General features: G+C 43.0%; 1 protein-coding gene across 1 annotated transcript; it reads left to right on the top strand.

Annotated features, from left to right (window-relative positions):
• Positions 1 to 2,468: 2,468 nt before the first annotated feature.
• On the top strand, positions 2,469 to 21,441 carry LOC135517781 (G-protein coupled receptor-associated protein LMBRD2B-like). Its single transcript, XM_064942378.1, has 18 exons — positions 2,469 to 2,596; positions 12,888 to 13,095; positions 13,253 to 13,368; positions 14,048 to 14,146; positions 14,354 to 14,521; positions 14,722 to 14,932; positions 16,417 to 16,491; positions 16,680 to 16,793; positions 16,935 to 17,118; positions 18,693 to 18,874; positions 19,014 to 19,147; positions 19,447 to 19,552; positions 19,644 to 19,741; positions 19,945 to 20,048; positions 20,182 to 20,228; positions 20,334 to 20,448; positions 20,698 to 20,824; positions 20,988 to 21,441. Exons 2-18 carry the CDS (start codon positions 12,922 to 12,924, stop codon positions 21,049 to 21,051), a joined length of 2,118 nt encoding a protein of 705 aa, XP_064798450.1. The 5' UTR covers positions 2,469 to 2,596; positions 12,888 to 12,921; the 3' UTR covers positions 21,052 to 21,441.
• Positions 21,442 to 22,581: the final 1,140 nt, after the last annotated feature.

Raw genomic sequence — 22,581 nt, forward strand, 5'->3', positions numbered from 1 at the left:
TGTACAAATATAAATTAGCTGTTTGTAAAGGATATATAATAATAAAACTTTTCCAAAATAAAAAAAATGAAGGAAGTTATATGTAGTTGCCAGAGCCAATGCTAAGTAGCGTTAGTGCAATGACTGGAAGTCTATGGGTATCTACTTCATACTGGAAACAGAGACATAAAAATGTCATCCACGAGTTCATCTGACTCTAGGGAAGTCGTTAAGGGGCCTCATTGTCAAAATCCCAAAGTAACCCATTAAATAAATGCATGTGACATGAGAAACTTAAGGTTTCTCTGTTAATAATATATATATACGCAACTGTTCAAAAGTTTGGTGTTACTTAGAAATGTCCTTGTTTTTGAAAGAAAAGCACAGTATTTTAATGGACAAAAAATATCACATTTATCAGAACTCCAGTAGACATTGATCATGTTGTAGACATTGATAATGTTGTAAATGACTATTGTAGCTGGAAATGGCAGATTTTTATGGAATATCTACATAGGCATACAGAGGCCCATTATCAGCAACCATCACTCCTGTGTTCCAATGGCATGTTGTGTTAGCTAATCCAAGTTTATCATTTTAAAAGGCTAATTGATCATTAGAAAACCATTTTTTAATGATTTAAGTAGAGCTAAAAACTGTTGTGCTGATTTACGGAAGCAATAAAACTGCCCTTCTTTAGAGTAGTTGAGTATCTGGAGCATCAGCATTTGTGGGTGCGATTACAGGCTCAAAATGGCCAGAAACAAACGACTTTCTTCTGAAACTCGTCAGTCTATTCTTGTTTTGAGAAATTAAGGCTATTCCATGGCTTGTGTGCGGCTGCTCGGCCATGGAAACCCATTTCCAGAGGCTCCTGACGAACAGTTATTGTGCTGATATTGCTTCCAGTGGCAGTTTACTGCAACTGAGGACAGACGCTACGCGCTTCAGCACTCATCGGTTCTGTTCTGTGAGCTTGTGTGGCCTACCACTTCCCATCTGAGCCGTTGTTGCTCCTAGATGTTTCCACTTCACAATAACAGCACTTACAGTTGATCAGGGTAGCTCTAGCAGGTCAGAAATGTGACGAACAGACTTGTTGGAAAGGTGGCATCCTATGACGGTGTCACGTTGAAAGTCACTGAGCTCTTCATAACGTGTCATTCTAATGCCAATGTGTCTATGGAGATTGCATGGCTGTTTGCTCAATTTTATACACCTGCCAGCAACAGGTGTGGCTGAAATAGTCGCATCCACTCATTTGAAGGGGTGTCCACATACTTTTGTATATATATATTCTATATACCCATTGATTCTTGAAGAACATAGTGGAGCTTAGTTCAACTTTCGTAACCCATCAGAACCCAAAATATATGCTTGTTTTACTCCAATGTTTGTAAACAAAGTAAATGTAAACAAACAATATTGTCTCAAAACATGTTTACAACTATGCATTATAGCTCTTTCTATACATTTTAGAGTTGAAACATTTCTCGAGCCCCATCTATCAGCTTTTTTAACCATAACAGTGGTGGGGAACACACTTTGTTATTGTTTCAACTGCTGATTTTATTTTTTATTTAACCTTTATTTAACTAGGCAAGTCAGTTAAGAACACATTCGTATTTACAATGACGGCCAAGGAACAATGATGGCCTAGGAACAACTGCCTTGTTCTGGGGCAGAACAACACATTTTTATCTTGTCAGCTCTGGGATTCAATCTAGGAATCTTTCAGTTACTGATCCAACGCTCTAATCACTAGGCTACCTGCCACCCGACTTTGCTTTAAGGAGGCCAAATGACAGTACAAGGACAGACTGGAGCAACGATTCTCTGCTAGGGATTGCTCATCTGTCTGGAGAGGGCTTCAAAAGTGCACCAATTACAAACACAAAGCCCCCATATAGCAGGCGACTCCCTACTGCTGAAAAAACTGAACAAGTTCTATTGCAGTCACTCTCAACTCTCAGGCTACTACCCCCCCCCCCCACCCACCCACCCCAATCTACAACCAACTCCACCCTCCCCCATTTCTCTCCAGGCTCCTCTCTACTGTGCCATCCCAGACAACGTATAGAGACAGAAACAGACAGAGGAATTTACACAAAGTTTACATACATTAATATACAAAAATGATAAGTGAACATAGAGAGCTGTATAAATTCCTCTCTGTTTCTGTCTCTATACGTTGTATACTGCTAGCAGCACCATATCACCAATAAAAGTTCTGGGTATGTGTAAATATATTAACCGAATACATGTGATTCTGATCTGGAAAAAGAACATAGTCATACTGATTTTGAGTGATTTTAATGTTTCCTTCTTTCCAACTTTTATTTTTGTTTGCGTTGTCATTTTGAAAGACGTGGCTCTCTCTGACTTCATTATTGGTTCCTGTATATGTAGTCCATAGTATTTTAGCTCAAAGGTACTTCGAGACAAAACATGTTAGAAACGCGTACACTTCCCATCATCCTCAGCTGCCATAACGCAGACCAGGAAGAACCAAGGATGTGACGCTAATTCTTACATGGTACATAGTGGTTGTATTTTACATGAACATAGCTGGGATTTTGGCTATAATTCTAACCGTATATTCGAAACAAAAACGAAGGTAAGATACTATTTTATCGTATGTAGTTAGCTACAAAGACCGTTTGTTCGCGAGTCGAGGTTAGCTAATGCTAGCTATAATTGAGTATTTTTGACAGGTCGTTTGCTATTAATATTTCATCGCGGCCCAAAAATGAGACAATTGAAGCGTTGATGTTAATTTGGTTTGACAAGTTGGATTTTAAATTTTTGTTTAACAAGTGTGGAAGCATCTTTGTTTGTTTTGTTATGGAATTGTAATGTGAGCTGACATACCAGCTAAGACGTTGGGCGCGTTCGACATTGCAGCCGACTTTAAGTCAGGTCGAGACTGACTCTGATCTACACATCACCTTGCATCCTAAATAACTACTCAATATTATTTGTAGATCAGTCAGTCAGTCACAATTTACCCATCATACATCACGGTTTTGATGCTCTCGAACACGGCCAATGTGTAGAATTCGCTAGTTAGCAAGCAAGGCGGCGCTCTCTGCTCATTTGAGGGATTTTATGTTTCCATGCACGGGCGCTATTATGGATTACTTTATTAAAACGGATCCGTTTTATTTTCTTCAACATTTTAAGCTAACAAGGGGTAGGCCTATGCCTTTCCATTTTTTCTAGCGATTATGGAGTGACTGTTTATTTATAATAAGGGTTCCATGGAGAAAATCGGACCTCTTCAGAAATGTAAATGGATGGCCCTCCCTATATTTTACCTAAACCCTCCCTGAATGCTTGAAAGTGACCTTCCCCCTATATGCCCCAAATAATAATTAAAACAAATTGGATAGCAGAAAACATGTCTCCTTAGAAATGCATCATTAGAAACTGTGGCTGTAAGCATTACATGGATTTTGATGGTACACAGGGCTGCGGGCCAGAAGGTTGTGGGTTCGCAGACCACATTATGGGTGGAAACATATCCTTTATAGTAAAAACATTGCATGAATCTATCATCATATTTGCAGGTCTGAGAAAAAATGCCCTATTGCAGATCAGAACAGTGTTGCGGCGTCACTACAGCCTGGGGTTCGATCCCATAGGAGTCCCATAAGGCGGCGCACAATTGGCCCAGCGTCGTCCAGGTTAGGGGAGGGTTTGGCCGTGGAGGACTTTACTTGGTTCACTGAGCTCTCGGGACAACTTGTGGCGGGCCTGGTGCCTGCAGGCTGACTTCGGTCGTCAGTTGAACAATGTTTCCTCCGACACATTGGTGGAGCTGGCTTCCGGGTTAAGCGAGCGGTTATTTAAGAAGCGCGGTTTGGCGTGTCAGGTTTCGGAGGACGCACGATTCTACCTTCAACTCTCCCGAGCCCCTTGGGTTTGCAGCGATGAGATAAGATCGTAATCACGAAAAGGGGGATAAAAATTACAAAAATAAAAATCTGAGACATTAGGAATCTGAGCCTGGTACTTTCAAAAGTTAGGTCTACCAATGCAGAAAAATGTAAGCTTTAACTGCAGGCTACTCTTCTGTTGCTTCACGAGGTCACAAGTGTTTCGCTAAAAGCTGGCTGGGTTTAAACATCTTCTATTGTACAGAAATTGAATAGCTTAATCAATTGATAGTGACGGAATTAGATTACTTCCCAAGCAAATTTAATTTGTTGTCGTTTCTGTTATAGAAGGTTGTAGTTCAGCCTCTCAATGTTAAAGAAATGGAAAAAAAGACATCACTTTATGCATCGGAGTCACTTCTTTCCCGGGTATTTTACAGCTTGTTTCTAGCATAAATCATTGCGGACAAAAGCGCTGTTATGGATTACTTTATTAAGACGGATCCGTTTTATTTTCTTCAAAATTTTAAGCTAACAAGGGGTAGGCCTATGCCTTTTGCCATTTTCTTTAATTAAAGGTAGTCCTATGGCATACTTTCTCAATTCGAGTCTTAGTTTTAACTTAACACCCCTGATATGGAGGTAGGGCATTTAAAGAGTGCATGGTGGGTGGAGGAACTGACCGACAAATCAGCCTAATATAGTCTGTCAAACAGGTAGGCCTACCTCATAGTAGAAAGATATAGGCTCCAACACAAAGACCTCTTGTTGTTGTTAGCAAAGTCTAATTAAAATGAAGACGGTTTAAATGAATTGTGCCTACTCGAATTAGCCTGCTGTCCGTTAGTGATTGATTGTGACGCGCGGCTGCTGCTTCACGTTTCAGCACCACAATGTAAGTTACTCATCTGGCTTATTGTGAGGTCAATAACTCTGATAAATACATCATGTGCAAGAAACATTGTTTTTAATCAAATTAATTATAGCAGTAGCAAGCTATGTAAGTTTAGCTCTGATCCTCCACTTCATGTTAGCGCTCTCCTTCTCAAACTGAACATATGCTATACACCGAGTATACTAAATACGAGGAACAACTTCCTAATATTCAGTTGCCTGCCCTCAGAACATCCTCAATTCCTCGGGGCATGCAGTCTACAAGGTGTAGAAGGCATTCCGTAGTAGAGGTCGACTGATTAATCGGAATGGCCGATTAATTAGGGCCGATTTCAAGTTTTCATAACAATCGGAAATCGTTTTTTTTGGTTTGCCTATTTTATACCTTTATTTAACTAGGCAAGTCAGTTAAGAACACATTCTTATTTTCAATGACGGCCTAGGAACGGTGGGTTAACTGCCTTGTTCAGGGGCAGAAAGACAATAACAACCTGCCTCTCTCTCGTTGTACTCCACAAGGAGACTGCCTGCCTGTTACGCAAATGCAGTAAGCCAAGGTAAGTTGCTAGCTAGCATTAAACTTATCTTATAAAAAACAATCAATCATAATCACTAGTTAACTACACATGGTTATTGATATTACTAGATATAATCTAGCGTGTTCTGCGTTGCATATAATCTGACTGAGCATACAAGTATCTGACTGAGTGGTGGTAGGCAGAAGCAGGCGCGTAAACATTCATTCAAACAGCACTTTCCTGCGTTTTGCCAGCAGCTCCTCCTTGTGCGTCAAGCATTGCGCTGTTTATGACTTCAAGCCTATCAACTCCCGAGATGAGGCTGGTGTAACCGAAGTGAAATGGCTAGCTAGTTAGCGCGCACTAATAGCGTTTCAAACGTCACTCGCTCTGAGCCTGCTAGTAGTTGTTCCCCTTGCTCTGCTAGGGTAACGCTGGTTTGATGGTGGCTGTTGTCGTTGTGTTGCTGGTTCGAGCCCAGCGAGGAGAGGGACGGAAGCTATACTGTTACACTGGCAATACTAAAGTGCCTATAAGAACATCCAATAGTCAAAGGTTAATGAAATACAAATGGTATAGAGGGAAATAGTCCTATAATCTCTATAATAACTACAACCTAAAACTTCTTACCTGGGAATATTGAAGACTCATGTTAAAAGGAACCACCAGCTTTCATATGTTCTCATGTTCTGAGCAAGGAACTGAAACGTTAGCTTTCTTACATAGCACATATTGCACTTTTACTTTCTTCTCCAACACTTTGTTTTTGCATTATTTAAACCAAATTGAACATGTTTCATGATTTACTTGAGGCTAAATTGATTTTATTGATGTATTATATTAAGTTAAAATAAGTGTTCATTCAGTATTGTTGTAATTGTCATTATTACAAATATCTTAACAAAAAATATATATAAAAAATCGTCCGATTTAATCGGTATCGGCTCTTTTGGTCCTCCAATAATCGGTATCGGCATTGAAAAAAATCATAATCGGTCGACCTCTACTCCAGAAGGTGTATTTTCTTCTGTTCAAGCCATTATGTTGTTGATTTACTTCTGTCTAATGGGTTGTTGTCCTGTTGCATCACCTAACTTCTGTTGAGCTTCAATTAACGGACAGATAGCCTTACATTCTCTTCCAAAATGTCTTGATAAACTTGGGGATTCATTTTTCCGTCTGATAGCAAGCTGTCCAGGCTCCGAGGCAGCAAAGCAACCCCAAACCATGATGCTCCCTCCACCATATTTTACAGTTGGGATGAGGTTTTGATGTTGGTGTGGTGTGCCTTTTTTTTCTCCACACACATTGTTTTGTATTCCTTCCAAACAACACAACTTTAGTTTCATCTGTCCACAGAATTTTTGGCAGTAGCGCTGTGGAACATCAGGTGCTCTTTTGCGACAGCAGTGGCTTCTTCCATGGTGTCCTCCCATGAACACAATTCTTGTTTAGTGTTTAACATATTGTAGACTCGTCAAGAGATGTTAGCATATTCCAGAGATTTCTGTAAGTCTTTAGTTGACACTCTAGGATTCTTCTTAACCTCATTGAGCATTCTGCGCTGTGCTCTTACAGTCATCTTTGCAGGACAGTCACTCCCAGGGAGAGTAGCAACAGCAATGAACTTTCTCCATTTATATACCATTTTTCTTACCGTGGACTGATGAACATCAAGGCTTTTAGAGATACTTTTGTAACCCTTTCCAGCCTTATGCAAGTCGACAAATATTAATCTTAGGTCTTCTGAGAACTCTTTTGTTTGAGGCATGGTTCACATCAGGCAATGCTTCTTGTGAATAGAAAACTCAAGATTTGAGTTTGTTTTTATAGGACAAGGCAGCTTTAACCAACATCTCCAATCTCGTCTCATTGATTGGAGTCCAGGTTAGCTGACTCCTGACTCCAATTCGTTTTTGGAGAAGTCATTAGCCTAGGGGCCACGCAGTTGTTTTTCCAACCTACACTGTGAATGTTTAAATGATGTATTCAATATAGACAAGAGCACTTTAATTTCTGTGTTAGTTTAAGCACACTGTGTTTGTCCATTGTAGTGAATGAAGATCAGATTTTATGCAGAAATCCAGGTAATTCCAAAGGGTTCACATACTTTTTCTTGCCACTGTAAACATTATTAAAGTGGCATTATTTAAAGTTATTTGTGATCCATTTAAGTGTCCAGTGATTGGGTCTCAATGTAGGCAGCAGCCTCTCTGAGTTAGTGATGGTTGTTTAGCAGTCTGATGGCCTTGAGATAGAAGCTGTTTTTCAATCCCTAAGTCCCAGCTTTGATGTACCTGTACTGACCTCGCCTTCTGGATGGTAGCGGGGTGAACAGGCAGTGGCTTGGGTGGTTGTTGTCCTTGATGATCTTTTGGCCTTCCAATGACATCAGGTGCTGTAGATGTCCTGGAGGGCAGGTAGTTTGCCCCCGGTGATGCGTTGTGCAGACCGTACCACCCTCTGGAGAGCCTTGCGGTTGAGGGCAGTGCAGTTGTTGTACCAGGCTGTGATACATCCCGACAGATTGCTCTCGATTGTGCGTCCTGTCAGGGTTTTGGGTGACAAGCCAAATTTCTTCAGCCTCCTGAGGTTGACGAGGCACTGTTGCGTCTTCTTCATCACACTGTCTGTGTGGGTGGACCATTTCAGTTTGTCTGTGATGTGTACGCCGAGGAACTTCACTTTCCACCTTTGTATTCCCACTGCTGTCCCTTCAATTTGGATAGGGGGTGCTCCCTCTGCTGTTTCCTGAAGTCCATGATCATCTCTTTTGTTTTGTTGATGTGCCCTCACCTCGTTCCTGTAGGCTGTGTCGTTGTTGGTAATCAAGCCCACTAGTGTTGTGTTGTCTGCAAACTTGATGATTGAGTTGGAGGCGTGCATGGCCACGCAGTTGTGGGTGAACAGGGACTACAGGAAAGGGCTGAGCAGTCACCCATGTGGGGCCCCAGTGTTGAGGGTCAGCGAAGTGGAGATGTTGTTTCCTACTTTCACCACCTGGGGGCGGCCCGTCAAAGTCCAGGACCCAATTGCACTGGGTGGGGTTGAGACCCAGGGCCTCCAGCTTGATGAAGAGCTTGGAGGGTACTATGGTGTTGAATGCTGAGCTGTAGTCAATGTTAGCGAGCAGCGACGGTGGCACTGTATTATCCTCAAAGCGGGCAATGAAAGTGTTTAGTTTGTCTGGAAGCATGACGTCGGTGTCCATGAAACAGGCTGTTTCCTGTAGACCCTGCCACATATGTCTCGTGTCTGAGTCGTTGAATTGCGACTCCACCTTGTCTCTGTACCGGCATTTCACTTGTTTGATTGCCTTACGGAGGGAATAACTACACTGTTTATATGCAGCTGTATTTCCAGACCTCTTTCCATGGTTAAATGCGGTGGATTGCGCTTTCAGTTTTGCACGAATGCTGCCACCCATCCACGGTTTCTGGTTAGGGTAGGTTTTAATAGTCATAGTGGGTACAACATCTCCAATACACTCCTTTATAAACACACTCACAGAGTCAGCGTATAGGGCGATGTTGTTCTCTGAGACTGACCGGGACATATTCCAGTCCGCGTGATCAAAACAATCTTGAAGCGTGGCTTCCGATTGGTCAGACCAGCATTGAATGGTTCTCGCCACTTGTACATCCTGTTTGTGAGTTTCTGCCTATAAGACGGTACGAGCAAGATGACGTTGTGGTCGAATTTGCTGAAGGAAGGGTGGGGGAGGGCTTTATATGCATCGTAGAAGTTAGAGTAGCAATGGTCGAGTATTATCCCTGCACGTCGTGCAATTAATATGCTGATAGAATTTAGGTAGCCTTGTTCTCAAATTTGCTTTGTTAAAATCCCCAGCTACGATAAATGCAGCCTCCGGATATATAGTTTCCAGTATACATAGTCAATCAATCAATCAAATTTATGTATCAAGCCCGTCTTACATTAGCTGATGTCACAAAGTGCTGTACAGAAACCCAGCCTAAAACCCCAAACGGCAAGCAATGCAGGTGTAGAAGCACGGTGGCCAGGAAAATCTCCCTAGAAAGGCAGGAACCTAGGAAGAAACTTAGAGATGAACCAGGCTATGAGTGGTGGCCAGTCCTCTTCTGGCTGTGCCGGGTGGATATTATAACAGAACATGGCCAAGATGTTCATAAATGTCCAGCAGGGTCAAATAATAATCATCACAGTGGTTGTCGAGGGTGCAACAGGTCAGCACCTCAGGAGTAAATGTCATGTGGCTTTTCATAGCCAGTCATTCAGAGTATCTCTACTGCTCCTGCTGTCTCTAGAGAGTTGAAAACAGAAGGTCTGGGACAGGTAGCAAGGTCTGCAGGCAGAACAGTTGAAACTGGAGCAGCAGCACGGCCAGGTGGACTGGGGACGGCAAGGAGTCATCAGGCCAGGTAGCCCTGAGGCATGGTCCTAGGGCTCAGGTCCTCAGAGAGAGAGAGAGAGCGCGGGCCAGACTTCACTCAATCATAGGACCTACTGAAGAGATGAGTCTTCAATAAAGACTTAAAGGTTGAGACCGAGTCTACGTCTCTCACATGGATAGGCAGACCATTCCATAAAAATGAAGCTCTATAGGAGAAAAGCCCTTCCTCCAGCTGTTTGCTTCAAAATTCTTGGGACAGTAAGGAGGCCTGCGTCTTGTTACTGTAGCGTACGTCTAGGTATGTACGGCAGGACCAAATCGGAAAGATTGGTTGGAGCAAGCACATGTAATGCTTTGTAGGTTAGCAGTAAAACCTTGAATTCAGCCCTTGCCTTAACAGGAAGCCAGTGTGGAGAGGCTAGCACTGGAGTAATATGAGTCCAGTGAAGTTCCTTGAGGGCTGTCTTGGTGTTTGCTTGAGGGGGAATGTACACAGCTATGACTATATATAGCCATCATGAGGTTGCTAAAACCCAGCCTATGAATGAAAGTTTACAACGTAGGTGCACACAGGTCGAGAGACAAATTTGAGGCGACAGAGACATTAAATACTGCCTTGCACACTTGCCAGCATCTAGCTGATATAGGGTGTAATCATTAGTCCAACCGTTGCATACGAGGGTTTCTATTGGACACATTCAGGTATGTTTATCCCCATTTGCTTCCGTTAATTTTTTTTGAAAGTGAACTTAGTTCATAGCAACCACATAGTATTCCTTTTATGAGCTCTCCTCCTCTCACCTTGTCCCTTCGCTTGTGGACTTCAATGCACAACACATCAGCTGTATGTGACCAGGCGAAAAAAACCTTTCCAAGCTCTACACACAGCCTACATCATTGTCACCATATTAGCTAAAGTAACGTCATAGTCAGCATAGCTAATAGAACTAACTTGTTAGTAAACCTGCTGCAATCATGCAGTAACATTAGTGTACAATCAGTAAACAGTTATACCGGCGGGCCCCGGTGGCAATAAATTAGTAATACCAAAAGATTACCTTGACTTAGAGTTCCAGTGTTGTGTTGGATAGTCATAGCCGGCTAGCTAATATAGCATTGCTCTGTTTGAGCAGGGTGTTTCAGTAGGCTAAACTAGCTACCTGTATTTGCTAGCTAAGTGAAACTGAAAGTGAAAAAAAATTACAATCTCTATATATCTCTCTTGCTTCTCCTTCACTGAGGAATAAATACTATTACTAAGAAAGCTGTTGTCTTTCTCACTCTGAGTCAAATACTCACCACATTTTATACACTGCAGTGCTAGCTAGCTGTAGCATATGCTTTCAGTACTGGATTATTTCTCTAAAACTTGATTGGGTGGAAAATATGTCAGTTCATGCTGCAAGAGCTCTGATAGGATGGAGGAGGTCCTCCGGATGTTGTCACAATTACTGTGTATGTCTATGGGAGGGGTGAAAACCATGAGCCTCCTATGTTTTCTATTGAGGTCAATGTACCCAGAGTAGGACGGAAGCTAGCTGTCCTCCGGCTACACCATACTGCTACAGAGTGCTGTTGGTTTACTGTAGACTTTCTTTGCAAAATAGTGTTTTAACCAATTGTTTGGTGATGTGATTATATTCAGTATAGTTTTATCTAAAATAATTACTTTTTAAATGTTTTACCATCTTTACATTTTCCTCCTCTGAGGAGCCTCCACTGTCGCACAGTGATCCCAAAATAATACTCCTGGTCGCACAGCAAAATCTTTGGTCGCATATGCAACCATATTGGTCGCACTTTAGAGGCCTATGCTCCATTCAGTTTAGGAGTCTCAAAACCCCAAACCCTGCTCTCCTCAGAACGCTGCAATCAATACCTGGGCTTCTTCCAAAGCAAAATTGAAAACCTCAACATCATCCTGTCCCCTCCAGCCCCTTAGTTGATCTACGCTTCCTGAGTCAAGGTTCTCCACCTTCACCATAGACACTGCAGCTGATGTAACCAAGCTGGTTCGGACAGTGAGGCCATGAGGCCCACCACTTATTCACTTGACCCTATTCCCCACCTCCCAGGTCAACACCTGCTTACCTGCTCTGAAGCCTTCCTTCACAGAAATCATCAACAATCCCTCATCACTGGAGGTGTCCCTCCTCAGCTCAAACTCGCCTCAGTCAAATCCGTACTTAAAAAGGCTGGAGCTTTATTTTTTTCTTAAGATCCCCATTTTATTTGGATCTGACCATGACGACATCCAGAACTACAGGCCTATCACCAACCAGCCCTTCCTGAGTACGCTCATCGACACCATCTGGCCACTCACAACCTACTGGAGCCCTTCCAGTTGTCTTTAAGAGCTCACCTCCCCCATCTTCCAAGCAAAACTATTTAATGGCCCCGCTCTTGACAACAGAGAGAAGTTTTGGAATTAATTTCATGCAATTCTACTCATTTTGCCAGATGGTGGAGAGAAATGTTTGCTAAGAAAGTCAATGGGGGCCCCCCGGTCGGTAATTCCACCATGATTAATACAAGTTGAATTATCTGGCCACTGGTAAGTTAGGCTCATCTAAAACATGTTATCCCACATGGGCTAGTTTAGTTACTCTCAGTGACTGACAAGAGAGAAACTCTGTACCCAAGAATCTGCCTGTCCTCACTCCTCATTCTACCCTCCTGCCCCACACACACCTTCACTCCTCCAGGTCTCCCTTCAGCAGCCCCACAGCAGACTTAAAAACTATGGGTGACACGGCTGTGGAACAGAATTCTCGTCACTGTCAGGGCTGCAGAGTCTCTGGCCTCATTTAAGGCTCAGCTCAAGACTGAGCTGTTCAGAAAAGCTTTCAAGGACCTCCGTTAATTCTGTTCTACTGTCCACTGGATCTGACAACACCTGTATATTGCTTTGATTGATGTCTGCTTACTATGTTCTGTGTTTTGGATTGTTTTTATTATTAGAATTTTATTTGTGATTAATTTCTTCAGTGTAAGAAAAGCCAGCGTTTTTTCCAAAGGAATGTTAGAGGTGCTGGGCCACCTTGTGGACTGGTAACATATGTTATCATATAAGGCAATTGTTTGCTCTAGATTGCAGGAAATGGTGGTTACAGCCCCCCCCCCCCCCTGAAAGCAAATTTTAAATGAATTATTATTATATTAGGTCGTGAATATGGCTTTTCTCTTTCATAGCCTCTAGTCTATATAACTTCTAGGGGTTGATTCTAAAACTTTCTCTCTTTTCAGTGACTGCCGTTGAGAGGGCGGTAAGAGAGGCAGGATGAGTGGGGCTGCGCTGGGCATTGAGATAGTGGTGGTGTTCTTCCTGGCTCTGTTCCTGCTGCATCGCTATGCAGACTTCCGTAAGCAGCAGAGGATGGTGCTGTTTGGCACCTTGCTGGCCTGGTACCTGTGTTTCCTCATCGTCTTCATTCTTCCTCTGGACATCAGCACGGTTAGTACTATTATTGAACACATTCACTACACACTGAAGCCTCATCTTATCCATTCCCTTTGACAAAAAACCTTGATCAAAATGGTGACCATTAACTTTGTGGTGTCTGTGTGTTTGCATACCTCTCTGATGTCTTCCTGTGTGTTTGATCTTTCAGACAATCTACAAGCAGTGTAAGATTGATCATGAGGAACATCCCGCCGTACTCCCTGTGATCCCACTGCTATCCAATCAAACAGCAGGAAACTCAACTATGGCCACTGCCACTAAAAGGTTAGAGTGCCTAGGGTGTCATCAAATGTTCATGTGTAATAGGATTTGGTTCAGCATTCAGGGTAATGACATGATAGGTCAAAGGTCAGGATTTGGTTGAACAAAACGCCAGCGTACCCTGGTTACCAAAGACCAGGGACGAGGGGCCCAGTCAGAAAGCAGTAACCACTGCTGTAATTTCAAACATGACACTGTATTTCAGCTGTCTTCTCAAACCAGAGAGGTTTTGCAGAGGCTCGTCTAAATCAGATTTACAAGACAGGTTTTGTATATCTGTTGTCACACACACTTATTTGCAACAGCTAGACGTAATCTAATTTCACGTATAAAAGTCCAGCCTCTTCCTACCATGAAATGTTGAGTACATCGGGTCCTTTTTTAGTTTTCCTCTTCGTTATGTAAAGTGTTTTTTCCCAGTCTGACATGTTACCCTAATAGTTTATACAAGGCAAACATTGGAGTTCCATGGTTTAAATATGAAGATCAATGTTCGTGTACTTTGCTCCAGTTTCAATGTTTTGATTCATCTTAAATAGGTCACCAGCACACTAGCACCGTATATACTGAGTGTACAAAACATTAACTCTGTGTATAACTAACTCAGTGTATAATCAGTATAGCGTAAGCTTTATTTCCCCAAGTTTGCTTACATATTAACACTTTGTGTTTTCCTTGACAGTGTTCTAAAGGTGTGTTACAAGCCATGGAGCTACATTCCAGATGGAATCATGCCTGTGTTCTGGAGAGTTGTTTACTGGACCTCTCAGTGTCTCACCTGGTGAGGTTTAGAGCAGAATTTTCATGGTGTTGTATGTACTTGTACTGGAAACACTAGACTGACAAGTACTTGGGACAGGAATTGTCTGCCCGAGTTAATTTAGTTTGACTGACAGTCAAATCACCCACATCTGTCCCTATAGAGATGTTCTCTTAATTCACATATTCTAGTAAACCTGCCTTACTCCAGATGTTTATGTTCTTGCAGGTTGCTGCTGCCCTTCATGCAGTCCTATGCACGCTCAGGGGGCTTTTCCATCACTGGGAAAATAAAGACTGCACTGATAGAGAATGCCATTTATTACGGAACGTACCTGCTCATCTTCGGCTCACTGCTTATCTACGTGGCCGTTCATCCTCAGTGGCACCTCTCCTGGTGAGTGCACAGCAACATGGACAAATTTGTGGTTTGGAAAGTGTGCTGTTTACTACACACAAAAAAAGTTTAATATTCTGTATTTCACCTCATTTGTATTCTACACAACTCTGTGCAAACATGGAAGGGTAATTAGGAGGAACCATGTTTGTCTTCGTCTCGCGTAAATCTGGTTTGGTCTGTCTCCCTGCTTCTCTCAGGTATGAGCTGCAGACAATAGGCATCACTGCAGCCAACACCTGGGGTCTGTTCCTGCTGGTGCTGTTGCTGGGTTACGGCCTGGTGGAGATTCCGCGCTCCTATTGGAACGCCTCGCGGCGGGGACACCTGCTCATCAAGACCTACTTCAAGGCAGCCAAGCTGATGACGGAGAAGGCTGATGCACAGGAGAACCTAGAGGATGTCATGGAGGTAGGGAATACTTCCTGCTCTCACTATGAAATGGAAAGTTTAGTGTGCTCTGTTTCTTAGAAACTGAGTTAAATTGTGTTTAACACTAGAAAAGCCTGGCCTCGTTTGACCCCCCCCTTCGGGCCAATGACGCCTCTTTTGAACGTTAACATTCTAATAAATACATCTTATATACAGTATGCTATCGAAAAAAATATCATTTGATTGTGTATATAACATTAGAATACGAAAGAATTTCAAAGAACACTAGCATTTTCAACTGTAGACCATACAAAGGAAAAAAACAAACGCCACAATTTCTGTTAAAAACCATTTAAATAAACATCACCACAAATATCATTCATTCATTACAAGCGGGTCTTAAGGAACATTTTGAATTTTGAATAAAAACATTGAAAAAGAACAGAATAGCATTTTGAATTTAAATATATTACTGTGTGTGTTGTGAGTTCACGTGGGGAGCGCATGGAATCTTGGTAATTCTCCCAAAAAGTTTTATATATATATATATATATATATTATAGAGCTCAAGGGTTGTTTTGGCAATGATAGGTAATTTGGAAACTACAGAATGCTCTTTCTGATACTATATAGACATCATTTGAAAAAGTCACTTTTTGGCGCTCTGTTTACCTGCCTCTGTCAATTCCAAGCCCTTCTGTGCATCAATCAATTTTTACATCAGCCGATGACACAAAGTGCTGTACAGAAACCCAGCCTAAAACCCCAAATGGCAAGCAAAGAAGATGTAGAAGCACGGTGGCTCGGAAAAACTCCCTAGAAAGGCTGGAACCGAGGAAGAAACCTAGAGAGGAACCAGGCTATGAGGGGTGGCCAGTCCTCTTCTGGCTGTGCTGGGTAGAGATTATAACAGAACATGGCCAAGATGTTCAAACGTTCATAGATGACCAGCAGGGTCAAATAATAATTATCACAGTGGTTGTAGAGTGGGCAACAGGTCAGCACCTCAGGAGTAAATGTCAGTTGGCTTTTCATAGCCAATCATTTAGAGTTCGAGACAGCAGAGGTGCGGTAGAGAGAGAGTCGTAAACAGCACGTCCGGTGAACAGGTCAGGGTTCCATATCCGCAGGCAGAACAGTTGAAATATATTGCATCAGATTCTTCATATACAATTTATAATATTCTCACCCATCAGACTATTGTCAATTTAATCTCGTTTTTAGGCTAACTCTCTTATTCTATGTGTGAATTTATTTGTTAGGTGTAGTTTCGATGGGCCATCAGCTACGCAGGCTGACTGCCAGTGAATGACTCGCGGTGTCCTCTTGAAACTGCTTATCTCATTTATGTTTGATTTTATAGACTTATTTAGGAAAGTCAAGGACATGTGGGGACATGGGATGACTTAAAAAATGGCAGAGTAATTTAAAAAAGTACATTTTGTTTTGAGTCAACATGGCGCTCTTGGCTTCCCTAGAGCTAATTGATGTCCGTTTTTTTTGGGGGGGGGAATCTGTTTTAGGAAATGCGAAAGGTCCAAGAATCCATCAAGTACAACCACCCACTGAGGAAGTACATCGATACTGTTCTTAGAAAGGTAAGATTTAAAGGAGCTTCATGAGGAAAGAAACAATTTGCACATTCTTAGTGGAGAATAGATGGAGCCCCAACACAATCTCCGCTCCGTGTGCTTAACGTGAGGATTAAACAAGTGAGGAATGTGACGTGGCCTGAGAAAGACAGGCTCCTTTTGTTAATCCTAAACACAAGAGTTTTCTCCCTTAGTGCCCTGTGGACTACCAGGAGAAGATGGGCAGAAACATGGATGATTATGAGGACTTTGATGACAAACAGAACACCTATCCCAGTGAGAAGAGCCTGGTGAAGCTTCACAAACAAGTAAAATGAAGAAATATATTAGAAGGCTTTTCACTTAAGTATTTCATTGTGTTTACTTTATTGTACTGATATATCCAGTAGCTATATTATATTCAATTGTGGTTAAATCAGACGAATGTGGTTATTTTTGTGAATGGTCAGGTAATTTACGCAGTGCAGAGACACAACCGGACCCGTGTCCAGTGGCTCATCCTCCTGCAGCAGGCCATGCACCTGGAGGACGTGGCGAAGAATGAGACCAGCTCAGCCCACCAGTTTGTCCACAGCTTCCCCTCCACAGAACCAACTAGCTGGCTCAGCCGATACTTTTACACTCCTACCGTAGGTGGGTCACATCAAATTGTATTGGTCACATACACTTGTTTAGCAGATATTATTGCGGGTGTAGCGAAATGCTTGTGTTTCTCACTCTAACAGTGCATTAATATCTAACAAGTAATATCCAACAATTTCGCAACACACTCAAATTTAAAGTAAAGTAATGGATCCAAGAATATACAAATATTTGGACGATTAATGTCAGAGCAGCACCGACCAAGATACAGCAGAACAGGAAAGAACACCGCATACATATATGAGATGAGCAATGCAAAATATGTAAACCTCATCAGTGACCAGTGTTCCACTATTAAAGCGACCAGCGATTTTTAAAGTCTATGTATATAGGGCAGCAGCCTCCAATGTGCCAGCGATGGCCATTCAACAGTCTGATGGCCCCTGTCCCTCAGTCTCTCGGTTCTAGCTTCAATGCACCTTTACTGCCCCCCCACCCCCGGGGTGAACAGGTAGTGGCCCGGGTGGCTGCCATCCTCGATGATCCCCTTGGCCCTCCTGTGACATCGGCGCTGCAGGTGTCCTGGAGAGCAGACAGCCCGCCCCCGGTGATGCGCTGGGCAGACAACACCCACCCTCTGGAGAGCCCCGCAGCCGCGCCGCATCAGGCGGCTACACAGCCCGACAGGGCGCACTCAACTGTGCATCTGCAAAAGCTTGTGAGGGTTTTAGGCGCCAAGCAGAATCTCCTCAGCCTCCTGAGGTTAAAGAGGCTCTGCTGCACCCCCTTAACCACACTGTCCGCACGGGTGGACCGCCTCAGTGTCAGTGATGTTTACGCCGAGGAACTTGAAGCCCTCCGCATTCTCCACTGCGGTCCCACCACTGCCGTGTCGGCCGCAAACTTGATGACCAAGCTGGAGGCGCGCGCGGCCACGCAATCATGGCAGTACAGGAGGGGGCCGAGCACGCATCCCCGCTGGGCCCCAGAGCCGGGGACAAAAGAAGTGGAGGTGCCCTTCACCACCTGGGGCTGGCCCATCAGGAAGGCCAGGACCCAGTTGCACAAGGTGGGGTTCTGACCCAGGGCCTCAAGCTTAATGATGAGCTTGGAGGGTATTATGGTGTTGAATGATGAGCTATAGTCAATGAACAGCATTCTTACATAGGTATTCCTCTTGTCCAGATGGTATTGGGCAGTGCAGTACGATGGCGATTGCATCGTCTGTGGATTTATTGGGGCGGTAAGTAAATTGAAGTGGGTCTAGGGTGGCAGGTAGGTGATATGATCTTTTACTAGTCTCTCAAAGCACTTCATGATGACAAGTGAGTGCTATGGGGCCATTTAGTTCAGTTACCTTTTGCTTTCTTGGGTACAGGAACAGTGGTGGACATCTTGAAGCATGTGGGGACAGCAGACTGGGATAGGGAGAGATTGAATATGTCCATACCCTCTGGATCAACTTTACAACTGACTGACTGTTCACTCACCTACAGTATGCTCTTCGCAGTGTCGGGTGCAGGGCTCCCTAATGGGTCTTACCCTGTCAAGTCTTCCATTCCGCTTCTCATTTGGGATGTTTCTGAACGTCTTAAGATCCTTGTGTGTTTGTTGTTGTTCTCCAGAGTGGTACTGGGAGTGCCTGCTGAAACATTGGTTCTACCGGCTGCTGGCTGTGGTGTTGTCTCTGTTTTCTGTGGCCGTGGTGTGGTCTGAGTGCACCTTCTTCAGCACCCAACCCGTCCTCTCCCTCTTCGCTGTCTTCATCCAGCTCGCTGAGAGAGACTACAACTACTTGTACATTGAGGTGAGACTCCAATGGAAAGCAGTTACACCAATTAGTATAGTAGTACACCAGTATCGGATAGTATCAACATCCTGTTGTGTATTCATAATTCAGTTGGAGCTTGTCGGTCTTCTCACATGGTTATTGTTTTGTCCACTAGATGGCGTGCTTCATCACCATCTTCTTCCTGTGCACCTGTGTTTACTCCACTGTGTTCCGGATCAGAGTGTTCAACTACTACTACCTGGCCTCACACCACCAGACTGATGCCTACAGCTTGCAGTTCAGTGGCATGTAAGTGACTGGGCGGTAGAGAGCAGTGAGAGGAGGAATTTGGGTCTGATTGGATAGCTAAGTATCAAAGAGAGAGAACCTCTCTGGAAATCATAGACAGTTTAAGGTAGAAATGGAGGAAATTGACATTCAGAAAGTGGTGTGTGTTTTTCTGGTTTTGGTGCATGTGTGCACAGAACTATACTGTATGTGGACAGCTACACTGAACATGACCATACCATCCCTTACTTTTCCCCTGGTATATGTGTATGTAACATGATTTCATGTTAAATGTCTAATGTAGTCTTGTTGCTCTTTAGGCTGTTCTGCCGTCTGACCCCTCCTCTGTGTCTGAACTTCCTGGGTCTGATCCACATGGACTCTGCTATCTCCCACCAACAGAAGGAGCAGACGGCCTACACCTCTGTAAGACACAAGCACGTCCTTCTGACAGTGATTGAACGTATTCCTTGATGTGTTCTTTTCCTCATGTTGATGATATGTTACTCCTTTGCAGATCATGGGTTCTATGAGGGTCCTATCGTTCATAGCTAATGGCTTCTACATCTATTACCCCATGCTCATATTGCTGCTCTGCATCGCTACCTACTTCAGGTGAGTCCAGTCTGCTGTTTAGATTTTGGAATTCAATTGCATTTGTAGATCAATAATATTAGGATACATGATGATATCAACTTACTGTTCTACAAGGAGTACTCCTCCAATGACCCAGAAGGACTATCAGCGCACATACATACTGTGCAAGAACAAGTATTGATTTATGATAGACCCTCATAGTTTCTGTATGAACCCTTTAGCCTGGGCACCCGCTGTCTGAACCTCCTGGGCTTTCAGCAGTTTGTGGGAGACAATGAAATGACCTCTGACCTGATCGATGAGGGCAAGGAGCTCATTCGGCGAGGTTTGGCACCACTTGAATTGAAACCTTTTGAAAGGGAGGGGGCGGGGGGCGGGGGGGGGGGGCTTTGGTTTTCTGTGTATGTGTGGTTGTCGACAAGAACAACGGTACTTAGTGATTTCTCTGTTTCTGACAGAGAAAAGAAAGCTCCAAAGGATTGAGGATGGAGAGAACCGACGAAGGGCGAGTGCCTAGTTTTAATTTCCCATGGCCCTTTATTGTGTGCGTTGGTAGTTATTTTTTTGCAAAGAAACAGATCCAGATGGTAACGTCAGGCCTGTGTTCTAGGAGTGGAAAGAGCGCTATGGTAACACCCGGGAAGACACCGCCAGGAACAGGATTAGAAATGAAGCAGCAGAAATGACAGAGACCAACTACTCCGATACTGTCCCTAACACTAGACGTGAGTGAATGGTCGCCGAGCCTGCTTGCATTACGTTGTGCTTGTTTTTCTACAGTTTGGCTAGGTTTTACACGTTGCTTTGTTAAACAATCAATAACTGATTCATTTCCTATTGTAGAGTCATAGCTTATCATAACGCCACTGAGGATATCAACACCACATCTTCTTTATAAAAGCCTTCTAACATGTATCTGAATTGAACTGCGGAAGGCAGTGAAATGCTATTGACTGTTGTCGTTCCTCCAACAGAGGCCAAGTACTCTCGGACTGGCAGAGGAACAGAGAGAGACTCTATAGAACTTCTCCAGGACGCAGAGCCTTTGGACTTCAATGCAGAGACCCTTTCAGACGACCCTCTTGAAGCAGGTTCCACCAGGTAATACGTCCTCCAGTGCCCACTCTTATATCATTTAAGTGTGTTAGTATAATTTTCTGCTCTGCTGTGGTCGATACCTGTAAGCAAATAACACAGACGTGTGTGTGTGTGTGTGTGTTGTTAAACATATACAATATGCTCACTGTGCCTCTCCATGTTGCAGACATGTACCAGGCAGGTACCTGTCCATGTCCTCGTCACGGAGCAGAATCTTTGATGACGTTTGAGAGAAGTAGAGAGGGGAAGTCGAAGGAACAGGAAAGCTAGAAACACACATTAATTTTCATCCTCCACTTTTCAGGGAAGACCATACGAAGGAGAGACGCTCTCTCAACCTCTGAATGTAGCACATGACCTCTCTCACACTACACTGTTGGCCTGATGTATCTGCTACCCTTCGTTTCCAATAGCTTGTCGCCTGTCGGAACACTCCAGTGGCTGTTAATATACACTTCCCCATTAGGCAGATAGCTGTCCTCCCAGTGCCAGCCAGTGTGCATCATGTCATGAATGCATGAACCTGTACCCTATTTGGGCTTATCATTGTTCATCCGTTTTGTTATTTCATTTGTTACTTATGTGCATGAATTTCTATTAAAGGTCCTCTGTTCATTTGATACCCACTGGGATGTGTCTTCCCTCAAAAATCTGGTTGACGGGTTGAGCAAATTTTTTTTTTTTGAGAAGATAAGTAATTAACACTAATGAAGGATATTGTGGAGGGGGGAGACATTATATACACTACCGTTCAAAAGTTTGGGGTCACTTAGAAATGTCCTTGTTTTTGAAAGAAAAGCCTTTTTTTTGTCCATTAAAATAACATAAAATATATCAGAAATACAGTGTAGACATTGTTAATGTTGTAAATGACTATTGTAGTTGGAAATGACAGATTTTGTAATGGAATATCTCATAGGCGTACAGAGACCCATTATCAGCAACCATCACTCCTGTGTTCCAATGGCACGTTGTGTTAGCTAATCCAAGTTTATAATTTTAAAATGGCTAATTGAACATTAGAAACCCCTTTTGCAATTATGTTAGCACATGGAATAGCCTTCATTTCTCAGAACAAGAATAGACTGATGAGTTTCAGAAGAAAGAGCTTTGTTTCTGGCCATTTTGAGCCTGTAATTGAACTCTCAAATGCTGCTGCTCCAGATACTCAACTTGTCTAAAGAAGGCCAGTTTTATTGCTTCTTTAATCAGGATAACAGTTTTTCAGCTGTGCTAACATAATTGCAAAAGGGTTTTCTAATGTTCAATTAGCCATTTTAAAATGATAAACTTAGATTAGCTAACACAACGTGCCATTGGAACACAGGAGTGATGGCTGCTGATAATGGGCCTCTGTACGCCTATGTAGATATTCCATTAAAAAAATCTGCCGTTTCCAGCTACATTAGCCATTTACAACATTGACAATGTCTACACTGTATTTCTGATCAATTTGATGTTATTCTAAGTAACCCCAAACCTTTGAATGGTAGTGTGTGTGTGTATATATATATTTTTTTAATGCGTTTGTATTTATCTCCTAAAAGTTCCTAACTACCTACTTATTTAACTGTGCCAGAAAAATAGAAATAGTGGAACAAATGATCAATGAATTAGTCTTGTGTTGTCACTTGTGGAATTCTATGATTTATGGTTCTGGTTTATGGAAGGATGGACAGTTGCTTGGGACTGTTTCTGAAGCTGCTACCATAGAAACCAAGTGTACAGTAGACAGTCCTCTATTTCTTGTATAATCTATG

Source organism: Oncorhynchus masou, chromosome 28 (assembly GCF_036934945.1).
Source record: "Oncorhynchus masou masou isolate Uvic2021 chromosome 28, UVic_Omas_1.1, whole genome shotgun sequence".
In the NCBI taxonomy this organism is placed as follows: domain Eukaryota; kingdom Metazoa; phylum Chordata; class Actinopteri; order Salmoniformes; family Salmonidae; genus Oncorhynchus; species Oncorhynchus masou.